Below are 18,510 nucleotides of genomic sequence, written 5' to 3' on the forward strand. Positions count from 1 at the left end.
TTTTAAAAAATAACAAAGGTAAGGACCTTGAAGTGTGAAGATAATTGTAAAATATCCAGGTGCAGCATCCATTTCAACCAGCCTTTTGGGGGCTCCTTTGATCAGCCTGTTTTCAGAGGCCACAGAGAGTGGAGAATCGCTGGGGGCTGGCAAAGCACCAGTCTGTGGACCCGGCAGCTCATGGGTGGGATAGATTTTTTCCTCCAAGCCTTACAATTCTTCCCTACATAGTATTCCAAAGGAAGTCTGACTCTTCATAGTGTGGGTCAGTGTTAGGTCCAGGCTAGAGGGAACCCTCTGGAAAAAGCTGCCACCAGATGTCCGTGTTAGAGCAAGAAAACTGACCTTTCCCTGAGCACCCCCTAAGACAATCCATGTGTCAAGATCTGAATAGTTCCGGGATGCGTGGGTGGCTCAGTGGGTTAAAGCCTTTGCCTTTGGCTCAGGTCATAGTCTCAGGGTCCTGGGATCGAGCCCTGCATTGGGCTCTCTGCTCGGCAGGGAGCCTGCTTCCTCCGCTCTCTCTGCTTGCCTCTCTGACTACTTGTGATCTCTGTCAAACAAATAAATAAAATCTTTAAAAAAAAAAGAAGATCTGAATAGTTCCTTTTGGCCGCCTGGTAGGGCAGCCCCAAATTTCAGGTTTGCATGCTCTTTGCCTCCCTGGCTTCCATCACCCATCCTAGATGTGTCGTCGCCTTCCCAGTCTGACTTCTGCATGCCTCCCACAGGCCCATATCAGTTTCTGTTTTCACCCTCTCATCAGCCACCATGGGGTCAACCTCGCAGTGAAGTAAAGAAAGGGGAGAGGGGAAGGGGTGTAGACATCCCCAATCCTGAACCTTCCTCCCTGCTCTCCAAGTGGATCCAGCTGTCTAACAAGACCCTTCCTTCGACGTAGGGCCTGCCACACTGCAGCAAACTCCCAGGAGGCCACAAAATACTATAAAACTTTGAGAGAAATACTGGACATCTCTCAGACGGCTAGCTCGAGGCAGTTCACAGTTTCACCACTGTATTGCACACGTTCCTTTTGATAACATAATATCTCTGTGAATCTGGGGTTTTGGCAGCTGCCACCAGCAAAAGCAAGTACTATTGGGAGAGTCCGTGTGTGACAGGAAATGAAAGTGGCGCTGTCCAATATGGTTCCAAGTTTTGAGAAATTGTGCAGTGCGCAACAGGCACACATATCCCACTAGCAAGTGATTGTGATTACTTAAGAATAAAAATATTCTTCCATCTTTCAGTGTATGTGTATTATTCTTTCAAATAACTACTGAGGTATTAAACTATAAGTACCTCTTTGGGATGCCTGGGTGGCTCAGTCTGTTAAACGTTGGACTCTTGATTTTTGGGTCAGGTCCTGATCTGAGTCAGGAGATCGAGCACCACACTGGGGCTTCCCAGGGAGAAATCCTTGAACTCACCAAAACCATGCTAAAGGCTGGCCACAGTTGGATGCCCTAAAACTGAGCCTAGACTGGACCCCTCATCTGGACCCCTCACCCGGATCTCATAAAGTCACGAGTAATGCCCTGTGTAACCAGCATTATCAAAGCACAAGGGGAGTGTATATCTTGCAGGCTCCTCGGTGAAAGCAAGCTCCCCGGGTTGAGGTCGACCCCATGGGGCTTTTTCTGTAGACCTATATAGCTGGAAATGCCTCATAAAATAGATGTAGATGTGTGGCTTCCTTTATTCACAGAACTATGTGTTAGATCTATGTGAAAGAACTACAAGACATCGATCTAGAAGCTGCGCGGAAGGCCTGTCAAATATTTCATTATCTTCTTAAAAATATTTTTTATTTGGGGCGCCTGGGTGGTTCAGTGGGTTAAAGCCTCTGCCTTCAGCTGGGTCATGATCCCAGGGTCCTGGGATCGAGCCCCGCATCTGGCTCTCTGCTCAGCAGGGAGCCTGCTTCCCTTCCTCTCTCTCTGCCTGCCTCTCTGCCTACTTGTGATCTCTGTCTGCTAAATAAATAAATAAAATCTTAAAAAAAACACACGCACATTTTTTTATTTAAGAGACAGAGAGAGCATGCATGCATGAGTAGGGGGAGGGGCAAAGGGAGAGAATCTTCTAGCAGACTTCCAGGAGAGCCCAGAGCTGGCACAGGCGGAGACGGGGGACAGGCGGAGAGGCAGAGAGGAGGGACAGAGGTCTCCCCTGGGGGCTCGATCCCACAACACATGAGACTCTGATCTTGAGCTGGAACCAAGAGCTCAACACTTAACGGACAGAGCCACCTAGGTGCCCTGCAGTCAAATACCTTCAATCTTAGTTATTGGCATATCCCAATAATCTGTACAATTCCAGAGTGTGATAGTTCAGGGATGAATATGATTGACATTATTCATGCTTAGAGAGTGTCTGGAATAGAGAACCAGAAAGAACCACCTACTCTGCCCCCGAATGTGGTCCTAAAGTAAAGAAATTGGATTCCAAAGATTACAGGTACAGAATTTCTTAAGTATGTCCTTATTCAAGTGGAGATCAAAGAAGCCCACCATGAAGGATTGTGGACTGGGGCCCCTGGGTGGCTGAGTTGGTGAAGCCACTGTCTTTGGGTCAGGTCATAACCCTGAAGTCCCAGGATCAAGTCCCACATCAGGCTCCCTTCTCCCTCTGACCTTCCCCCCTCTCATGCTCTCTCTCTCAAATAAATAGATAAATAAATAAATAAATAAAATCATTTAAAAAGGATTGTGGACTGACACCGACAACTGTGGATTAAACAGTTCTTTTTAAATGATTATTTTGAAGATTATGATTCTGACTTGGGAGGAACTAAAGTGATTGGGTGTGGAAGGAATCACATAAAATTCCTTAAATAAAAATGTCTTGACCAGGGCGCCTGGGTGGCTCAGTGGGTTAAAGCCTCTGTCTTCAGCTCAGGTCATGATGCCAGGGTCCTGGGATCGAGCCATGCATCGGTCTCTCTGCTCAGCAGGGAGCCTGCTTCCTCCTCTCTCTCTCTGCCTGTCTCTCTGCCTACTTGTGATCTCTGTCTGTCAAATAAATAAATAAAATCTTTAAAAAAAAGTATTGACCAAAACAAACAAACAAACAAACAAACAAAAGCCAAGTTCCCTGGAAGGTATGCATTTCCTAATCTGAGATGTGGCTATTATTATGGACTGATTCTGCTCTAGGGGTGAAGATCATGGAATCCATCTGGGTTCAAACCTCCACTTACTAACTTGATCAAGTGGGGTGGGTGGGTTGACCCAAGGCACTCAGGCAAGCGCCTTCAGCTTCCTCATCTGCAAATCATGGTGAGAGTGGCCCTCACTGCAAGGTCCTTCTTGACCTCAAGTGGGTAAAGACATGCAAAGCCCTTAGAACAGGATGAGGCAGACGATTATTTTCATTACGATTTAGCCCTGAACCCTACTCCCGTTGTTCATAGTCCCCAGGACGCCAGAACTGGAAATCTCATCTGGAAAGCATCTCATTCCCCAGGCTTTGAGTTGCGGGCAGGGGAGGAGGGTGCGGTGGGGGGATGGGGGTGGGCGCTCCACCACCAAATGTCTAAAGCAGGAAGTGAAGGGTGTCCAGCGCGGTGCTGGTACCTACTGGAGCTCAGTAGATGTTAGTGCTGCCCGTCTTCAACCTTAGCTCCCCAGTCTGCCCCAGTAATGTTTGAAAACATTCCATTGCGCCCCTGACACCGAACTCTGGAGTGTCCTTGGCTCCTGGAACCCCCGTCTAGTGTGGGAGTGAGCAGGGGAATATTTTCAAACGTAGTGATGACACTGCGAGTGTCCGCTTCTACAGGAGGGTCTGTGAGCCCAAACCCACTCCCTCCTGCTAAAGGCGCCCCTCTAAAGAAGGTGTCCACACTTTGGAGAACTAGCTGGGGGAGGGGAGGATCCAGCCTTAAGGATTCAGGTAAGAGTCTGTGCTTTCAGCCCTGGGAAACAGGATTTGTGGGTAGGGGACAGCGAAAGTCCCCCCAGCTGCTGTAAAGACTGGCGGGGGGCCGCTTCAGCTCACAGAGGCCCCCTTGGGGTCTTCCAAATACGACAGAGGGCCCATGCGAGTGGATGTGCTGTTTTTCCTGCGAGCAAATATTTGCCGAAGCAGCCAAAATCGGAATAATACAAACATTTAATGAATTAAGCAAGTATTTATTGAGCCCGAATGTGCTTTGAGAGACGGGCCGGTGGCTGCAAGCCCGGGCGCCGAAGGCAGGTGGCGCCAAAGGCCCATTCCTTCACGTCGCCCGTCGGGCTCTCGACCTCTTCCCGGAGCTCCCTCCAGAGAACCTGCAATCTAGACGACCGGAAACCGTGTACTCACGGGAGGGAGACGGGGTGCCAGGACCGGGTTCAGGGGCATCCTGGTCAGGGACAAGGAGTTCGGATCCACACTATTCTGAGCAAATTCAGAAGGCGGTCAGCGACTTTGGGAGTCTCGGGCCCCGGAAAGCCGAGAAGGCGGAACCTACAGGTAGGCGTGGCTATGCATTCACAGTAGGTGGAGCCTGAGAGAAGAGGTTAGGTTAGGCTCTCTGCGTGGGCGGATGCTTTTGTGCCACGCCCCCGACCTGGGGCGCTCTGGGTAGGCGGGACTTAAGGGATAGGCAGGGGTGGAGCTTGTGGGTATTCTCAGTGGGCGGACCCGAGGACCCTGTAGGTGGGCCATCACCTCGGTGAGAAGGGAAAGTGTTAGCTGGACGTGGGCGGAGCTCTTTCCCAAGGGAGGCGGGCCTGGAGCCCGCCCTACGATTTGAGCCGCTATGAATGGGCGGGACTTGTAACTGGGGGCGGAGCCTGAAGAGGAGCTAAAGGGGAACCCGTTAGCTCCTGGAAGACGGAGTTCTCAGCTCTCCTGGACGGAGAAAGGGTTTCTGCGCGATCCCCTGCACTCGTGAGCTGAGTCTCCGGCTCCGAGGAGGGGCGGAGCTTGTGGTTCTGTTAGGCGGGGCACACAACGCGGCGTGAGAGGAAAGTGTTCGTACTTTCTGGAAGCGGGAACCAATAACTGCCAGTCTGTGCGAGTCGCCCTAAGGGGGCGGGGCTTATGATCCCCTGGTGGGCGGGGCCATTGTTACTGCCTCGGCCGGGGCGGAGCTGATAGAGAGGAGGGGAGGGGCAATAGTTCTTGGAGAATCTCTGAGCTGGCACGGGGCGTGGCTGGTGGCTTTGGTGGGCGGTGCTTCGGAAGAATTCCCGAGGGGCACGTTGACAGTAGTGGGTGGGCGTGGCTCATAGCTAGGAGGGATCTGTCGGACAGTGTCGGCATCTGCCTACAGGCGACGTTCGCGCCTGGATGAGGAGCGGTCTGAGGGTCGGTGGGCGGAGCCCAAGACACAGCTCCGGGTCTGGGCAGAGCCCAGCCTGGGCGCAGGCGGGGTTTCTGCCTTGGGAGGCAGTCTGTTTAGGCCCGCACGCAGCTCCGCATCTGTTGCTCATTACGGGATGACATAGAGCCGGCTCTGGGCCCCCTTCCCCACGCCCATCCCCTCCCTCCGACAGCAGTGCATTTAACTCCTTGCTGCCCTGACGGCGCTCTGGATACCCTGCTCAGGGTCCCGGGAGGGAGCTCCAGTCTGTGCCATCCTGGCAGGCTTTGTTTCCCACCCCAGGTTGCTCCCACACCTACTTCTCAGATTCAGGCCTCTAGGCCACCCCGCGACTCCACTCTCCTGCATCGAATCTCTCCAGCGGCATCGCTGAGGTTAAACGCTTGGGCAGGATCTGGCGGGGGCGTCTGGTTTGAGTTAGGGGAACATGAGAGCGGGGGCCGGGGGCGGTGCATAGCGTTCCCTCCACCCCCTCCACAGCGCCCCGTTCGTCCCCAGTTCTGACCCCTCCTCTACCGGTCCCCTGCGGCCCGGCCGAGGTCCAGGCCCTGGGGCTAGAGGATGGCATAGGGCACCCAGTAGGGAAGGGGCCTCTAGGCCACCCCTCCTCTCCTGTCTGGGTGGTCGTGGTGGTTCTGCTCCGTCCTAATTAGAGGCCCCTTCGAGATTGCAACTGAAAAAATTACAGAGGCAGTGGGAACCGGAGCCCTACCCCCTCCACCCCCCACCCCCTGCCGCGGCGCAGGTCCCACCTCTCCCCATCCCCAAGGCAGTGAGCCCAGGATGAGAAGAGTTTGCCAGGCTCCTGCAGGCTGTGATCTTTAACCATCCCCTTCTGGTTTCATGGGACACCTCAGCAATTGAGCAACTTGCCCAAGCTCTGGTCTCCCGGGTTTTCTCTGTCCCAGCACCACCCGCACGGAGAAGGGCAAAATGCGGCTGAAGCCTTGCTCAGAAGCCTGCCAGGGGAGCTGGATACGGGATGTCTCCCCCACGTTCTGCGCTCTCCACATCCCAGCCTGCTAGGCAGTGACTCCCACCTCCTCCGCAGAGCAGGGAGGACGGGCTCCTTCAGAGCACCTATAACCCAGCGGAGTGGAGAGCTGGACCCCAGCTGCCAACTTCTGGGCGGCCTGTGGGGATGGGATGGCAAGTACCAGAAGACAGTTAGAAGCTCACCCTTCACTCCCCAGAACTGCCAGACCCAGAGCTTAACTTTGACTCCTAAATCCCAGTTTGGCTGCCGTTGATCAGAAGCCCTCGTTCTAGAACGCTCCCCCATTTTTAGCCCCACTTTCTTGGAGTTTTGCTAAAAAGAAAAACAAATATGAAACTCTCTCCATGCCAAAACTCCCACTCCCGGGCTAGCTGTGTGACCTTGGGCAAGGCTCTGCCCTCTCTGGGCTCCTGTTTACCAGAGAATCTCTGAAGCATACCCTCCTTTAAGGTGTCTTACCTTATTTCCTTGGGGCTCACACAAGCTGAAGGAAGGTCCCCTCTTTTTTGCTGAGTCCTCCCAGGCCCTCCCCTCAGACATCAATGGGGGTCAGGAACTTTTGGTGAGGTTGGCACCCCGTTTATTGAAGAAGACCCCAGCACCCACCCCCTGAGGTCCTGGGAGCCTTGGCGTCTCCTCTGCCGTGAGTGCTGGGTCGGGGAGCGGAATCCCCAAGAGTCTAGTCTGGTAGTTGACCGAGAGAGGAGCCTGGCTGGGCCCGGGGGAGCAGGAAGCCCTCTGTCCGGCTGGGCAGCCCCCGTGGGTCCCTGGTGCAGCCTGGGCCATGTGTCCAATGCACGCACCTTCCCCCCCACCCCGCAGAGGGGGTGCTGTGCCCCATCACACGCTGGTTCTGCAGGTCTGCACCCCTGTGAGGCTGCCCCGGTGGGGCATTGGTTCTGTTGGGCCCTTGCTCCCGGCGTGGGTGACCCAGCGATAGCAGTCGGTAACTCGCTTGTTGGGTGCGTGGGGACCACAGCGAGTGCAGTACACGATGCCCAATGCGAGTAGGACCACCAAGAAGACACATGTGGGTACTAGGAGTGCCACCAGCAGCCACCGGTCATCCCTCCGGCTGTGGCCTGCCGGACTGGAGTCTCCCAGGGCTGTTGGGGCTGCTGTGGGGGCTGCTGAGGGCAGCCATGGGGCCACCTTAGCATCCCAGGCACTCTCCCTTGGGACTTGTGGGGGCTTGGAATGGGGGTGTGTAGGGCTGGTGAATGAGGTCTGGTTAGTGGGGCTCTGGGGGGGCTCTGAGGTGAGGGTAGTGTGGGGGGCTGGCGGCTGGGGGGCAGGAGACCCAGGAACTTGATGGGCAGGGAGCACAGGGGATCTGGAGGTAGTGGTCAGAGGGGGCTGGACAGTCGAGGTAATGGGAAGGTGGGTGGCCTGGGCTTGGAGGACCGGGACATCTGGGGTGACAAGGGATTGACGGCCCCCAGAAGTGGTGCCCAGAGGAGTGTGGTTAGCAGGGATCTGAAGCACATGAGCGGTGGTCTGGGTATCAGTGACCCGGGTGTCTGGAAACACAGAGGACAGTTCAGGATATTTGGCTGAGATAATTGGGGGCTGGTGAGCCGGAGCCTGTGCTGGGCGAGTGGCAGAGATAATGGGGGGTTGGTAGGCAGAGGGCAAATCTGGATGGTTGGCTGAGATCATGGGGAACTGGTGGTTAGGAGGCAAAACTGGATGCCTAGCAGGGATCATGGGGGGCTCGGGGGCAGGGGCCCAGGGTGGGCGTGTGGCAGAGATGATAGGGGGCCGGTGGGCAGAAGGCAGTGTGGGGCGTGTGGCAGAGACCACCACGGGTCGGGTGACAGAGAGCACCGAGGAGTGGTAGGGGACCCTGGGAGCACTAAGCGGGGGTGGCCAGGTGGGGTCCAGGTAGGGCATCGGATGATCTCTCTCCTCCGGGAAACTAGGTCTGTAGGCCAGGCCAAAGTCAGGCGGCTGCGTGGCCTCCATCCACGGCACCCCAGGCACCTCCGTCCAGCTGCCATCAAAGGTAGCCCAGGCCTCATGTTCATCCTCTTCGTCCTCCCCATCGTCAAGCAGCTCGTCCCCTAGGTCCTGGGCAGTGTGGGCTCCCATGGCTCCAGCCGGGCTGCAGCTGATGCCGTCAGCCTCGAGCTCGTGGCCCTCCCTGCAGTAGCACTCAAAACCACCGACGTAGTTGACACACATTTGCTGGCACACGCCAGCAATCTGGCACTCATCTGTGTCCACGCAGCGGTGCGGTTCGTCCTCGGCCGGTCGGAAACCCAGGCGACAATGACAGCTATAGCCCTGCGGCCCGCCGGGCTCACACTGCTGTTCACATGGAGCCTGGGCACAGGGGTCCTCGCAGCTCTGCCCGTCTGCCGCCAGCCGGAAGCCCTCAGTGCAGCGACAGGACACGCGGCCGTCCACCTCCTCCACGCATTCGTGTTCGCAGCCCCCGTTGTCCGGGCCGCAGCCAGGTGCCGGGCACAAGGGCCCGGCCCGAGACCAGCCCACGCCACCATCGGGCTGCTTCACGCAGAGCAGGGACGTTTCTCTGCCAGCCTGGCACGGCACAGCCGCCACGGAGCCGAAGGGCAGCCACTCAAACTCGGTGGACACCAGGTGGAAGGGTGTGGTGTAGACCACCGGGCCTGCCTGGCCCGCCTCGTCCGGCAACGCGGGGCAGGAGCCCTCGAAGCCGAACTGGCACAGGTAGCCGTCGACGGCCAGCGTGCACGAGCCCTCAAGCCAGCGATGCTCGCTGCTTGCCTCAAGGGCGGCGCAGCGCTGGGCTGGGCAGGGCCCTTCTGTGGCCGGCTGGGCCCAGTTGGTGAAGGCCGTGTCCTGGTCTCCCGTGGTCCACGTGAAGCCACGCAGCGGGCGCTGGGGTTGGCACTGGCGGGCCTGCCGCTGCAGGCCGATCCACAGCAGCTGGCTGGCCGGGCCCGAACCCACCAGGCTGTCCACACGCTGGGCCTCCTCGGGGGTCCGCGGCGTGGCCAGGTCACCCCCCAGCTCGCGGCAGGCCCGCCAAGCCTCCAAGAAGGTGCGGCGCCGAGGGAAGAGCGCGTAGCAGCTGCTGGGGCCGCAGATGGCCCGGGGCTCGGCCGCCCAGGGGGCCTGGCCCAGTGTGGGCACTGCGGCCGCCCAGGCCAGCAGCAGGCGCAGCAGCATCGCGATGCCCCCCGACTGGCCCGGGGCCGGCTCTCGGCCGTTCTTGACAGGGGGAGGGATCGGGGCCTCTGGCAGGCGGGCCGGGGGCGGGCCTGGGCCGGGCTCAGGCCTTGTAAGGAGTGGGTTGGGGCCGCTGCCAGCTCCCTGCTCCCGCTCCCCCGGGGCCGCTGGAGCAGGAAGCAGTCGGGCGGGGGGGGGGGGGGGGGGCAGAGGAGGGGGGTGCCGGAGGGGCGGGCGGGGGGAGGCACCGCTAGCCTGCTGGGAGTCGGGGAGAGGAGGCTGGTAGACCCTCAGAAGGTGCCGGCAGTCGGGGCTCCTGGCGGTGGGCTGAGGTCCCTTCCCAGAGACTCACCCCAGATCCTGTCTGGACACACCAACCTCATCGTACTTGTGAACTGTCTCAGGGCCCAGCGGCTCGTCATACATGTGGAAACGTGCTCTGACTCATGGCCTTCGCATCACACACGTGTGTGTGTGTGTGTGTGTGTGTGAACGCTCGGCTCCCCACGTAAGGGCACTCTCTTGATACTGTCCTGTCATCCCAGACTCGTACACGCTCTGACACGCTAACCCCCCCCCCCCCGTGGATGCACATCCTCAAGTGGTGTGGGGTCCTTGTGGGGTTCTCCGTGCCCTCACACGAGACACCCCTTACATTCATGTGCGGCCCCTGAACGGAACCCGTCTTGATCACGCAGGCGTCGCACAGGGGCATCATGCACCCTCATTCATGAACGAAACTCCTGCCTCAACCTCCCCCCACCCCCAAGCTTCCTGGCTCCAGCTGGACCGGGTTGGGGGGAGGGGGAGGGGCAGGGGGCTGCCCTCCCTTCACCTCTGCTCAGCCTGGGGCCCTGGGAACCTGGGCTTAGAGGGGGAGGAGGCAGCCCCCAAACAGGAAATGCTTCTCTGGGCTCCTGCTGCACAAGGGCAGGGTGCGTGGGGGAGGGGGCAGGCTAGAGCCAGGCTGCACTGCGGGGTGGGGGAGCAGGGCTGGCTGGGAGGGGAACGGCCGGGGAGAAGCCATGTATGGGCGTGAAGCTCACAATGTCACATCCATGTGTGTGTGACACAGGCATCACATGTGTGGAGCCTTCCCTGCAGGCTGCTGCGTGGGCCTGGCCAGGGTCCCTCCGCCCGCCCCTCTTGGAGGCCTCTGGAGGCATGTGCACTGAGCCCATCATCCAGGATGGTCCCTGGGGAGCGGGCTGTCAGATTAACCCATGAACACCCTCTCCACTCTTAGCAGAAGTTTGATCCGGGGGGGTGGGCACATGGAAGAGAGGATCTGCCCCTCAGTGCTCTGCCCCTGATGTGCTGTGTGACTGCTGGGAAGTCGCCGACCCTCTCTGGGTCTCCGTTGGTCTTATCTACAAAATGGGGTAATGGGTCAGGGCCTTTTAGCTGAGCAAGGCTGTTGTATCACAGCTCATGGTGTTTGAAAATGTGCTTTGTCAGCAGCAAGGCAGGAGGCTAATGTTCCTTAGTCTTCTGAGCAAATCTTCTGGGCTGGGGGTGGGGACCAGAGCAGTTTTGCTAATCACCTTACGGGTGCCGGTGCCGGGGGCTGGCCCTGCAGACTCAGCCAGTCCCCCTGAGAACCAGGGCTCTTGAAATGCTTGCTACATCCCTGGCAGTGCCTTCTTTTAAGGTCTACATCTGTGAAATGTATAGAATTATCCCCCTTCTCGTGAGAGGAAGGTCAATATGGGGCAGTGCATCCTGCCCTTGGCTCAGGCCCAGAGCCTTGAGATCATCCAGTCTCTCAGCAGATCCTGTTGACTTCACCTTCGGGATAGAGCCGCAATCGGACTGCTTCTTGCCACCGTTTTTGCCCCCCGCCTCTGGCCCGCGCCACGGGCCCCTTCCATCCAGATTCTTGCAACAGCCTCTCCTCTGGTCTCTGTCTTGCCTTCCCCATCCTGCCAAGAGGGATCCCTTTAAAACCCAAGACAGATCTGGTTACTCCCCTGCTCAGAACCTCTGGGCCTCCATCTCACTGAGAAGACAGGCCAACATCTTGGCCATGGCCTTCAGGGTGATGTGGTCTGCCCCCCCCCCCCCCCAGATTTCTTACCCCACTCTCACTCACCCCTCTGCTCCAACTACTCTGGCCTCGAAGCTGTATGTGAAACTCACCAGGTCCAAGCCCACCTCTTGTAGGGACTGCCTTGTGCATTGTAAGAGTTTAGCAGAAAGCCTGGTTTCCTCCTAGAGGCCAGTAGCATCCCTCCAGTTGTGACCATCAAAAGTGTCTCAAGAGCTTGCTGAATGTTAGTTATGCCCTCCGTGGAGACTCTTGCCCTAGGAGACTGTGGGCCCCATGAGGGCATCATCATTGTCTCGTTCCCTACTGTATCCCCAGAGCCTGGAAAGTTCCTGGCCCATCGATGCTGCTCAGTAGGGTTTGTCGAACAAACGAATGAGTGAATGAATGAATGAGACTCAGATAAATGAAGAACCTGGCCCAGGGCCCTGCTGGGGGAATCCAGGATGCTCTCCGGAGCCAAAGCCCACCTACTCCCCACACCTCCCCAGCCTTCCCCAGAAGTCAGACCATTTCAGAGCAGGGAGATCCCTGGAAAGCAGCAAACCTTTTTGCGGGTAGGGACACTGAGGCCCAGGGAGTCTCCAAGCTCATCTGTGGCAGGGCTGGGACTAGAACCGAGGCTGTCTGATTCTCGTTCCAATTCTCTTTTGGCTGCGGTGCCCTGAGGAGCTCTCAAGCGTGGTCGGAGAGCTGGGCACGGCATCGGGAGGTGAGGACGGAGGAAGGCCTGACAGCAAAAAGGCACCGCCTAGACAGAGCGCTGGGGTGGGCAGCTCCAGATGCCTTTGGAGACTACAAAGGACCCCACTGGAGTGAGGGGCTTCTGGAGGGACCATCGGTAGTGAGGAGGGAATGTCAGAAAGCGGGGAGCAGCCCAGCTTGGAAGGCAATCAGCTACCCCTAAAACACTTGTCTCTGTCGCGGGGACCCAGGGAAGGAGGCATGATGGGAGTTCCCTGGGGCTGGTGTGTGGTGGGTGGAGGGGGGACTGGAGGTTGTTGCAATAGTCTGGGAGAGGGGCGGGAGCTGGCTGGAGAACCGGGCCGCAGGGCGGGCCGGGCTGGGGGAGGCAGCCTCTGGAGGCTCCTCAGGGGCTGGCCAGAGCCGGATCCAAGGGTGTGGCGGGCCCAGTCATGATTCGGGCAATGGCCCGTGCTGGGGCGTCTGAGGGGAGGCTGCGAGCCGTCTGGCTGGCGAGTAGGCAGGTCAGATCAGAGGTCAGGACTCCAGCCTCGGTTGGGGTGAGGGGTTGGGGGGCAGGCAAGAGAAGCAGGAGGAAGAGGGTCAAAGGCCAAATTCCAGATGGTTTGTCTGGGCTGACGATGGCTGAGCCAGGAGGGGGCAAGAGTGGAAATGAGCCGGGCACCTCTGACCCCAACAAAGTGAAGGGTTTCGTGGGTAGAGGTTGAGGCTTGGAGCCGCACCTGGGTGCCCGGCATTCCCCTGCTCCCCTGTCCGGATTGAGAGAGTTGGAGTGGAGCAGCCTAGGAACTTCCTTCCCTAGTGGGCACGGGCAGGCAGTGGGCACAACATCGGGGATCCGGGGCTGAGCGGACAGAGAGGGGCTGGTTGCGGGGCTCTTACTCTTTCAGCCAGTAGCGTCCAGCCTGCCTCCTCCTGCTTTTCTCCCAGCACAGAGAAATGCTAACGGTTGCAGTCAGCCCTTGGAGGATGGGCGGTGGGTAGAGGGTGCCCGCGTGCGGGAACGCAGGAACGCGCACGTGGACGGCCGGGCGGGGAGGTGGGGAACGGGTGGGTGCCCGGATGGGCGGACAGACGGGTAATGGCTGGGTGGGGGAAGGAGGAAGGGGCTGGCCCGACAGACGGCTAAGTGTACGCGTGTGCGGACGAGAGAAGATGTGGAGAGGCATGGCTGGCCACAGGGATTCAGGCAGAACGGCTGATTCGCAGTGAGCCACACCACGATGGATGGCGGTCTCAGAATGCGACTCGGGACTGTAGGATGGCAGGACCGCTGGGAATGACCACTGGCAGGGATCACGTGTGATGCTCCCTTGGTCTGTCTTCTCGGGTGGGGGCCCAAGGCCTCTGCGTCTCCCTCCCAGAGGTGGAGACAGCTCCAGACACCAAGTTTGGGTCTCAGTGTGGGTTCGGAGGCTGCAGTTCTTGGCTCTGACCGTGGCCCTTACGGCAAGAGCGCACCTCCAGACGGCCTTGAAAACAGAAGCCCACTTCCCCAGGAGGAGCCTGGTCTTCCAGCTACTGGGACAAACCAGACAGTGGTTTTGGACGCAATGTGTGGGCCCGTGGGGGCGGGGGTGAAGGCGGCCTGCAGAGGGGTTGGCCTGAAGAGAGCCCAGTGGAGCAGCCAGGATGGGGGTGTTGATCGGATTGGGGGGCGCCCCCTGGGCGGGCGTCCTGGAGCCCTGGCACGCCCAATGCCGAGCCAGCACATTGCTTTGTGTACAAATCACCTCTTTTCCTCCTTTCTCTTTGGTCCCCATCCCCCCGCCTCCCTCCATTTCCAAATTCTTCCCAAACCGCCCCAGCCTTCAGGCAACTGGTGGGCAGGAGGCGCCTGGTCTCCAGTGGGAGCTGCTGGACAGACAGATGGCGGGGAGGTGGGCGAGGTCCCAGGGAAGTGGGGAGGGAGGGCTGTCTGGGGGGAGGGCAGCGACTTTGGTCTCCTTTCCCTCCCCACGTGCTGGGGCCGCACCCTCTGTGCTTCTGGATGGGAGCGCGGGGGCGGGGAGGCGGGTGGCACTGGGGACTGGACAGGGTGGGAAGGAGAGGCTTGGGGAAGGGGGGGCCCAGGAAGAAGTGGTGTGCCCAGGCCTGGTCCCTGGAGGTAAGGGATTCTGACAGCTGGAGGGGGCTGGAGGGTGGCGTCCCCCACAGAAAGATACTGGGTGTGCTCGTGGGTGTACCTGGGTGTCTGTACATGGCAGTGTGTCCATGAGTGTATGTGCCTGCCCGGGGCTGGCTTTGCTGAAGGCCCATGCAGCTGGGTGATGTGTGCGCATCCCCACAGGCCCACACCTGCTCCCACAGCTGTGAGGGGAGCAACGTATGGTTCCTCTGGATCGCCCAACCTGGGCACAGCTGGGGCCCCAGTCCCTCTCCCGCCAGATGCCTGGCCTGAACATCTGGCCACATCTGCCGGCAACGATGGGCATCTTGGAGCCCAGCGCAGAGCTAGAAGAGCCCAGCCCTGCCCTCTGTTCAGTGTCCTCCCAGCTCGGAGAGGGACAAGGCTGGCCCTGGGTCACAGGGTGGAGGCAGAGCAGGGACTGCCCGAGTCTGGGGTTCCCAGGAGGGACAGCTGCTCCCCTGGCCTCTGCTGTTCCTGTCCTTCCTCTGCTGCTCTTTGGCTGTGGGGGTGGGGACTCTGTGGTCCTTGGGGCATCTGGCAGAAGCCTGCTGCCGAGGGTGACCAACCTGTCACAGTTTGCTGGGGAGCGTTCTGGTCTCAGCACTGCAAATCCTGTCTAGTGGGGACCCCGTTCGCGCCCCAGCAAGTGAGAATGCTCCGTCACTCTGTTGCCAGGATGTTTATTTTTCCATCGTGTCCTTCCCTCTGCTACCCCAGTGTCAGCGTCGCAGTCTGCACCCCCGCACCCTGGAAGCTTCCCTTCTCTTCCTGCCCCCTCCCTGCCCCAGAGATCTCTGGAGTCTCACTGGCCTTCGGCACTATTTCTCATCCTCTCCTCCCTCTCTGCAGCCAGGCATCTCCTGCGCTCCTGTCACCCTCTGGGGTCTCTCTGTCTCCTCTCCTGTCCCCAGGATGGCCACCTTGTTGGTTTTTCGGGTCTGTCGCTCTGTTGTCTGCCTACTTCCATGCCTTCCCTCTCTGCCTCTGCTGCCTGCCCTGTCTCCCAATTGCTGTTCCAGCGTCTCTGGCTCGCCCCCTTCCCTGGGTGGTCCAGGCCTCCCCCCCGCCCCCCCCCCGTACGCACCCCCAGGGCTGGCTGGGGTGGGAGCCAGGTCTGGGGGCTGTGACCAGGCCGGGAAGGGGAACCCAAGCAGACATGATATTTATGTTAGGACTTCAAAGCAGAGCAGAGCCTGAGGCAGGCTTGGTGGGGGCTGGTCTGGGTAGGAGAAGGGAGGGGTGGTGAGCCAAAGCCTGATTAAGGTCAGCTCAGGCCCCTCCCTGGTGAGGGTCTCCTTGGTGACACTTATCTCTCCCCCGTGGGACACTGAGATCTAGAGTAGGGACAGAACAGGCTATTTTGGTACCAAGTTCCAAGAAAGGCACTTCCTGCAACCCCCCGGTCCTGCCTCCAGCCCTATCCTGTCTTCCTGTCACCCTGCAGGAGCGGGTCCTCCTAGCATCAGCCCCTCCGGGGAGGCAGGGGGCTCAGAAGGCGGCAGGAGCAGACGACTCCATCTCAGCAGGAAAACATCCGTGGCACTGTGTTCTCTCTGGCAGAAGCCTGGCCTGGCAGGGCAGCGAGGGTCTGTAACCCTGTCAGCCCCGACTGGGCCAGCCGGCTCCCGCCCTTCAGGGTCTCTGGGGTCCAGTACGGCTGCCGGTCTGAAGGCCCCAGGGGCCAAGATGGCCGTGAAGGTCACCCCACCCCTGCCCCCCACCCTTGGCCTAACCCCTGCTAAAGACACCCAGCTGCTGGGGCTGGGAAGGCTTAGGGTCAGGGGCCCAGGCCCGGGGGTGGGGAGGGAGGGAGTGGCCGATTGTCTCATCCTGCGGGCTCAGCTCCGTGTCCTGAGCCCCTCCCAGGGGCCAGACCCTGCAGACACCCCTCAGGCTGGGCCACCCTTCAGGAAGCCCCCTCCCGCACTAGAGGCTTGCTTTGGACCCAAGATGCTTTCCAGTCTGAAGCCAACCCGGGCCCCCAAAGCCCCAGCCCCTGGGTCATTCCCCCCACCCTCGCAGATCCTTCCCGGGGCGCTTCCCGTGAATCACTCAGGCTGGAATCTGATGAGCTCAGGCCGCCCCGCCCGGGACCTCCGGCCTCTGCTTCCCTCCTGGCCAGTGGGGGTGCCACACCCCCAACGGGGGTCTCCTCAGCAACTTCCAGACCCCACCAGGGTCCACCATGGCCTGGAATGGCTGAGTGTGGCAGGGATAGGCCCAGGCTGGAGTGAGATTAGTCGGGATCAGGACTTGGACCTCTTCAGCATGATCAGAAGTGTGAAAGAATGTGTGTGTGTGTGCGCATATGTGTGCACGTGTGTGCGCGCGTGGACACTTCCTATGCCTGTGCAGCGTGAGAAGCAAGCCCACGTGCCGCGACTGAGCAGAGCACTTGGCAGTGCTAGCTGGGTGGGTGTGTGTCACCTAATATGCAGCGCTCGCCATGTCTCCGTGTCAGCCTGTGCCCGTGGATGTGTGTCACGGAGTCACATTCTCAACCTGAGAGGCTGGGAGGGTGACAAGGGAATGTCTCTGAGCTGGCAGATCTACGGATGGCTGTCAGGGTACGGCTCAGAGGAGGAGCCCGTGTGTGTGTGTGTGTGTGTGTGTGTGTGTGTGTGTGTGTCGGGGTCCCACCATACAGGGCAGGAGCGGCTAAGTCTCCAGGTGTTTCCAACACTCTGAGTGTTCCTGTTACAGCTGGGGGTGCCCAGGTTCTCTGTACAAGACCGTGGCCCTCAGGGTGTCACAAATTCCATGTGCAAACGTGAGTCAGGATGCTTGTGTGTGTTAAACTGCGCGCCGCGGGGGGCGGGGGGCATGGGTCACAAGACTCCAGCCGGTACCGAATGTTCTGTGCGGACCTGAGGGAGGGTGATGGTGTGGGGCTCAGTGACCGCCTTCTCCCCACCCCTCCCAGGGCCCTTCTTGGGCCACTCCAGAGGCCCTGGCTCCCCGCATCCCCTTCCCAACCTCTGCTGGCAGGACTCCCGTTCGCAGGACGGGCCCAGGGCCCCACTGAGGGGAGGCTTCCCCACGCTGGCACCAGGCCGGGTGCAGGCGGTCGGAGTGCCCAGGGTCCCTGGGTGGCCTCCCGCAGGAACGGGGCCGGCCATGTGCCTGGGAACGGGCGTGCTCGCCCCCTGGCGGCCGCGATGGAGGTTGCGCCGCCCCAGCCGCACAAACTCAGAGGAACTGTTCGGGCGGGCGGCGTCTTACGAATCAATCATTCCACATCCATCTCCTAAGTGCCAGTTCCGGGCCAGGCATTGTTCTGGCCCCCCGAGATTTAGAGGCGAACAAGGCTGACTTGGCTCCGGTCTGGTGGGGAAGACAGACCATAAACTCACACAGAGAGCCGCTGCGACTCTAGGGCTGCTAAGAGCAACGTTTCTGGCCGAGGAAAGGACTTGGCGGCTGCTTGCGAGCCAAACGCCGGCCTTCGCGCCCTGCTCTGCCGCGGTGCCTGCTGGCCAGGTGCGGCTCGTCTCGCCCGACGTCCTCTTCCTGAAGGCCAAGGTGGAAGGCGGCGTGAGGGCGGGGCAGAGTTAGATACCGAGGCACCCAGGGCGCGTTCTTCCTGTCAATCACGCTGTTTTCCATCCACGGGGGGGGGGCGGGGGCGGGGCTGGGGGCGCTTGGTGCTTGGTCCATTCGGGCGCAGTTAATTATTGCTGAGAGGTTAAGTAAATGCGTGCTTCTGTCTTGGAGGAGGGCAGAATCCCGAAGCTCCACGGAAGCTGGGTCCCAGCCCTTTGCCCTGTACTAAAATCACTGACCCTGGGCAAGCCTGTTTCCTCATCTGTAAAATGGGAATGAGATCAGTCTTAGACCTGCCTATGCTTGCCTGCCCTGCTCGGAGTCCCCACCTCCGGACGGTGACCCTTGACCGTACTGTTACCTGGCCTCGGCCCCTGACCAAGCACGATGTCTTGAGACGAAAATTCAAAAGGCTCAGTAGCGGGAAGGGCCCCATAGTGCTCTGAGCAGGGGAGGGGCTTCTGAATTCCCAGAGCCTGGAAGTGGGACTGAGCACAGTAAGGGGTTAGGAGGGGGCGCCTGGGTGCCTCAGTGGGTTAAAGCCTCTGCCTTCGGCTCGGGTCATGGTCTCAGGGGCCTGGGATTGAGCCCCGCATTGGGCTCGCTGCTCAGCAGGG

At 59.6% G+C, this 18,510-nt stretch overlaps 1 protein-coding gene and 1 non-coding gene across 2 annotated transcripts; one reads left to right on the forward strand and one right to left on the reverse strand.

Moving 5' to 3' along the window:
• Nucleotides 1-1,613: 1,613 nt before the first annotated feature.
• On the forward strand, nucleotides 1,614-1,749 carry LOC131823031 (small nucleolar RNA SNORA18). Its single transcript, XR_009350479.1, has one exon. It is a non-coding gene; the product is annotated as a small nucleolar RNA SNORA18 (small nucleolar RNA).
• Nucleotides 1,750-6,868: 5,119 nt separating this feature from the next.
• On the reverse strand, nucleotides 6,869-9,507 carry CD248 (CD248 molecule). Its single transcript, XM_059148098.1, has one exon. The coding sequence runs from the start codon at nucleotides 9,465-9,467 to the stop codon at nucleotides 7,152-7,154; it is 2,316 nt and encodes a 771-aa protein (XP_059004081.1). The 5' UTR covers nucleotides 9,468-9,507; the 3' UTR covers nucleotides 6,869-7,151.
• Nucleotides 9,508-18,510: the final 9,003 nt, after the last annotated feature.

Source organism: Mustela lutreola, chromosome 1 (assembly GCF_030435805.1).
Source record: "Mustela lutreola isolate mMusLut2 chromosome 1, mMusLut2.pri, whole genome shotgun sequence".
In the NCBI taxonomy this organism is placed as follows: domain Eukaryota; kingdom Metazoa; phylum Chordata; class Mammalia; order Carnivora; family Mustelidae; genus Mustela; species Mustela lutreola.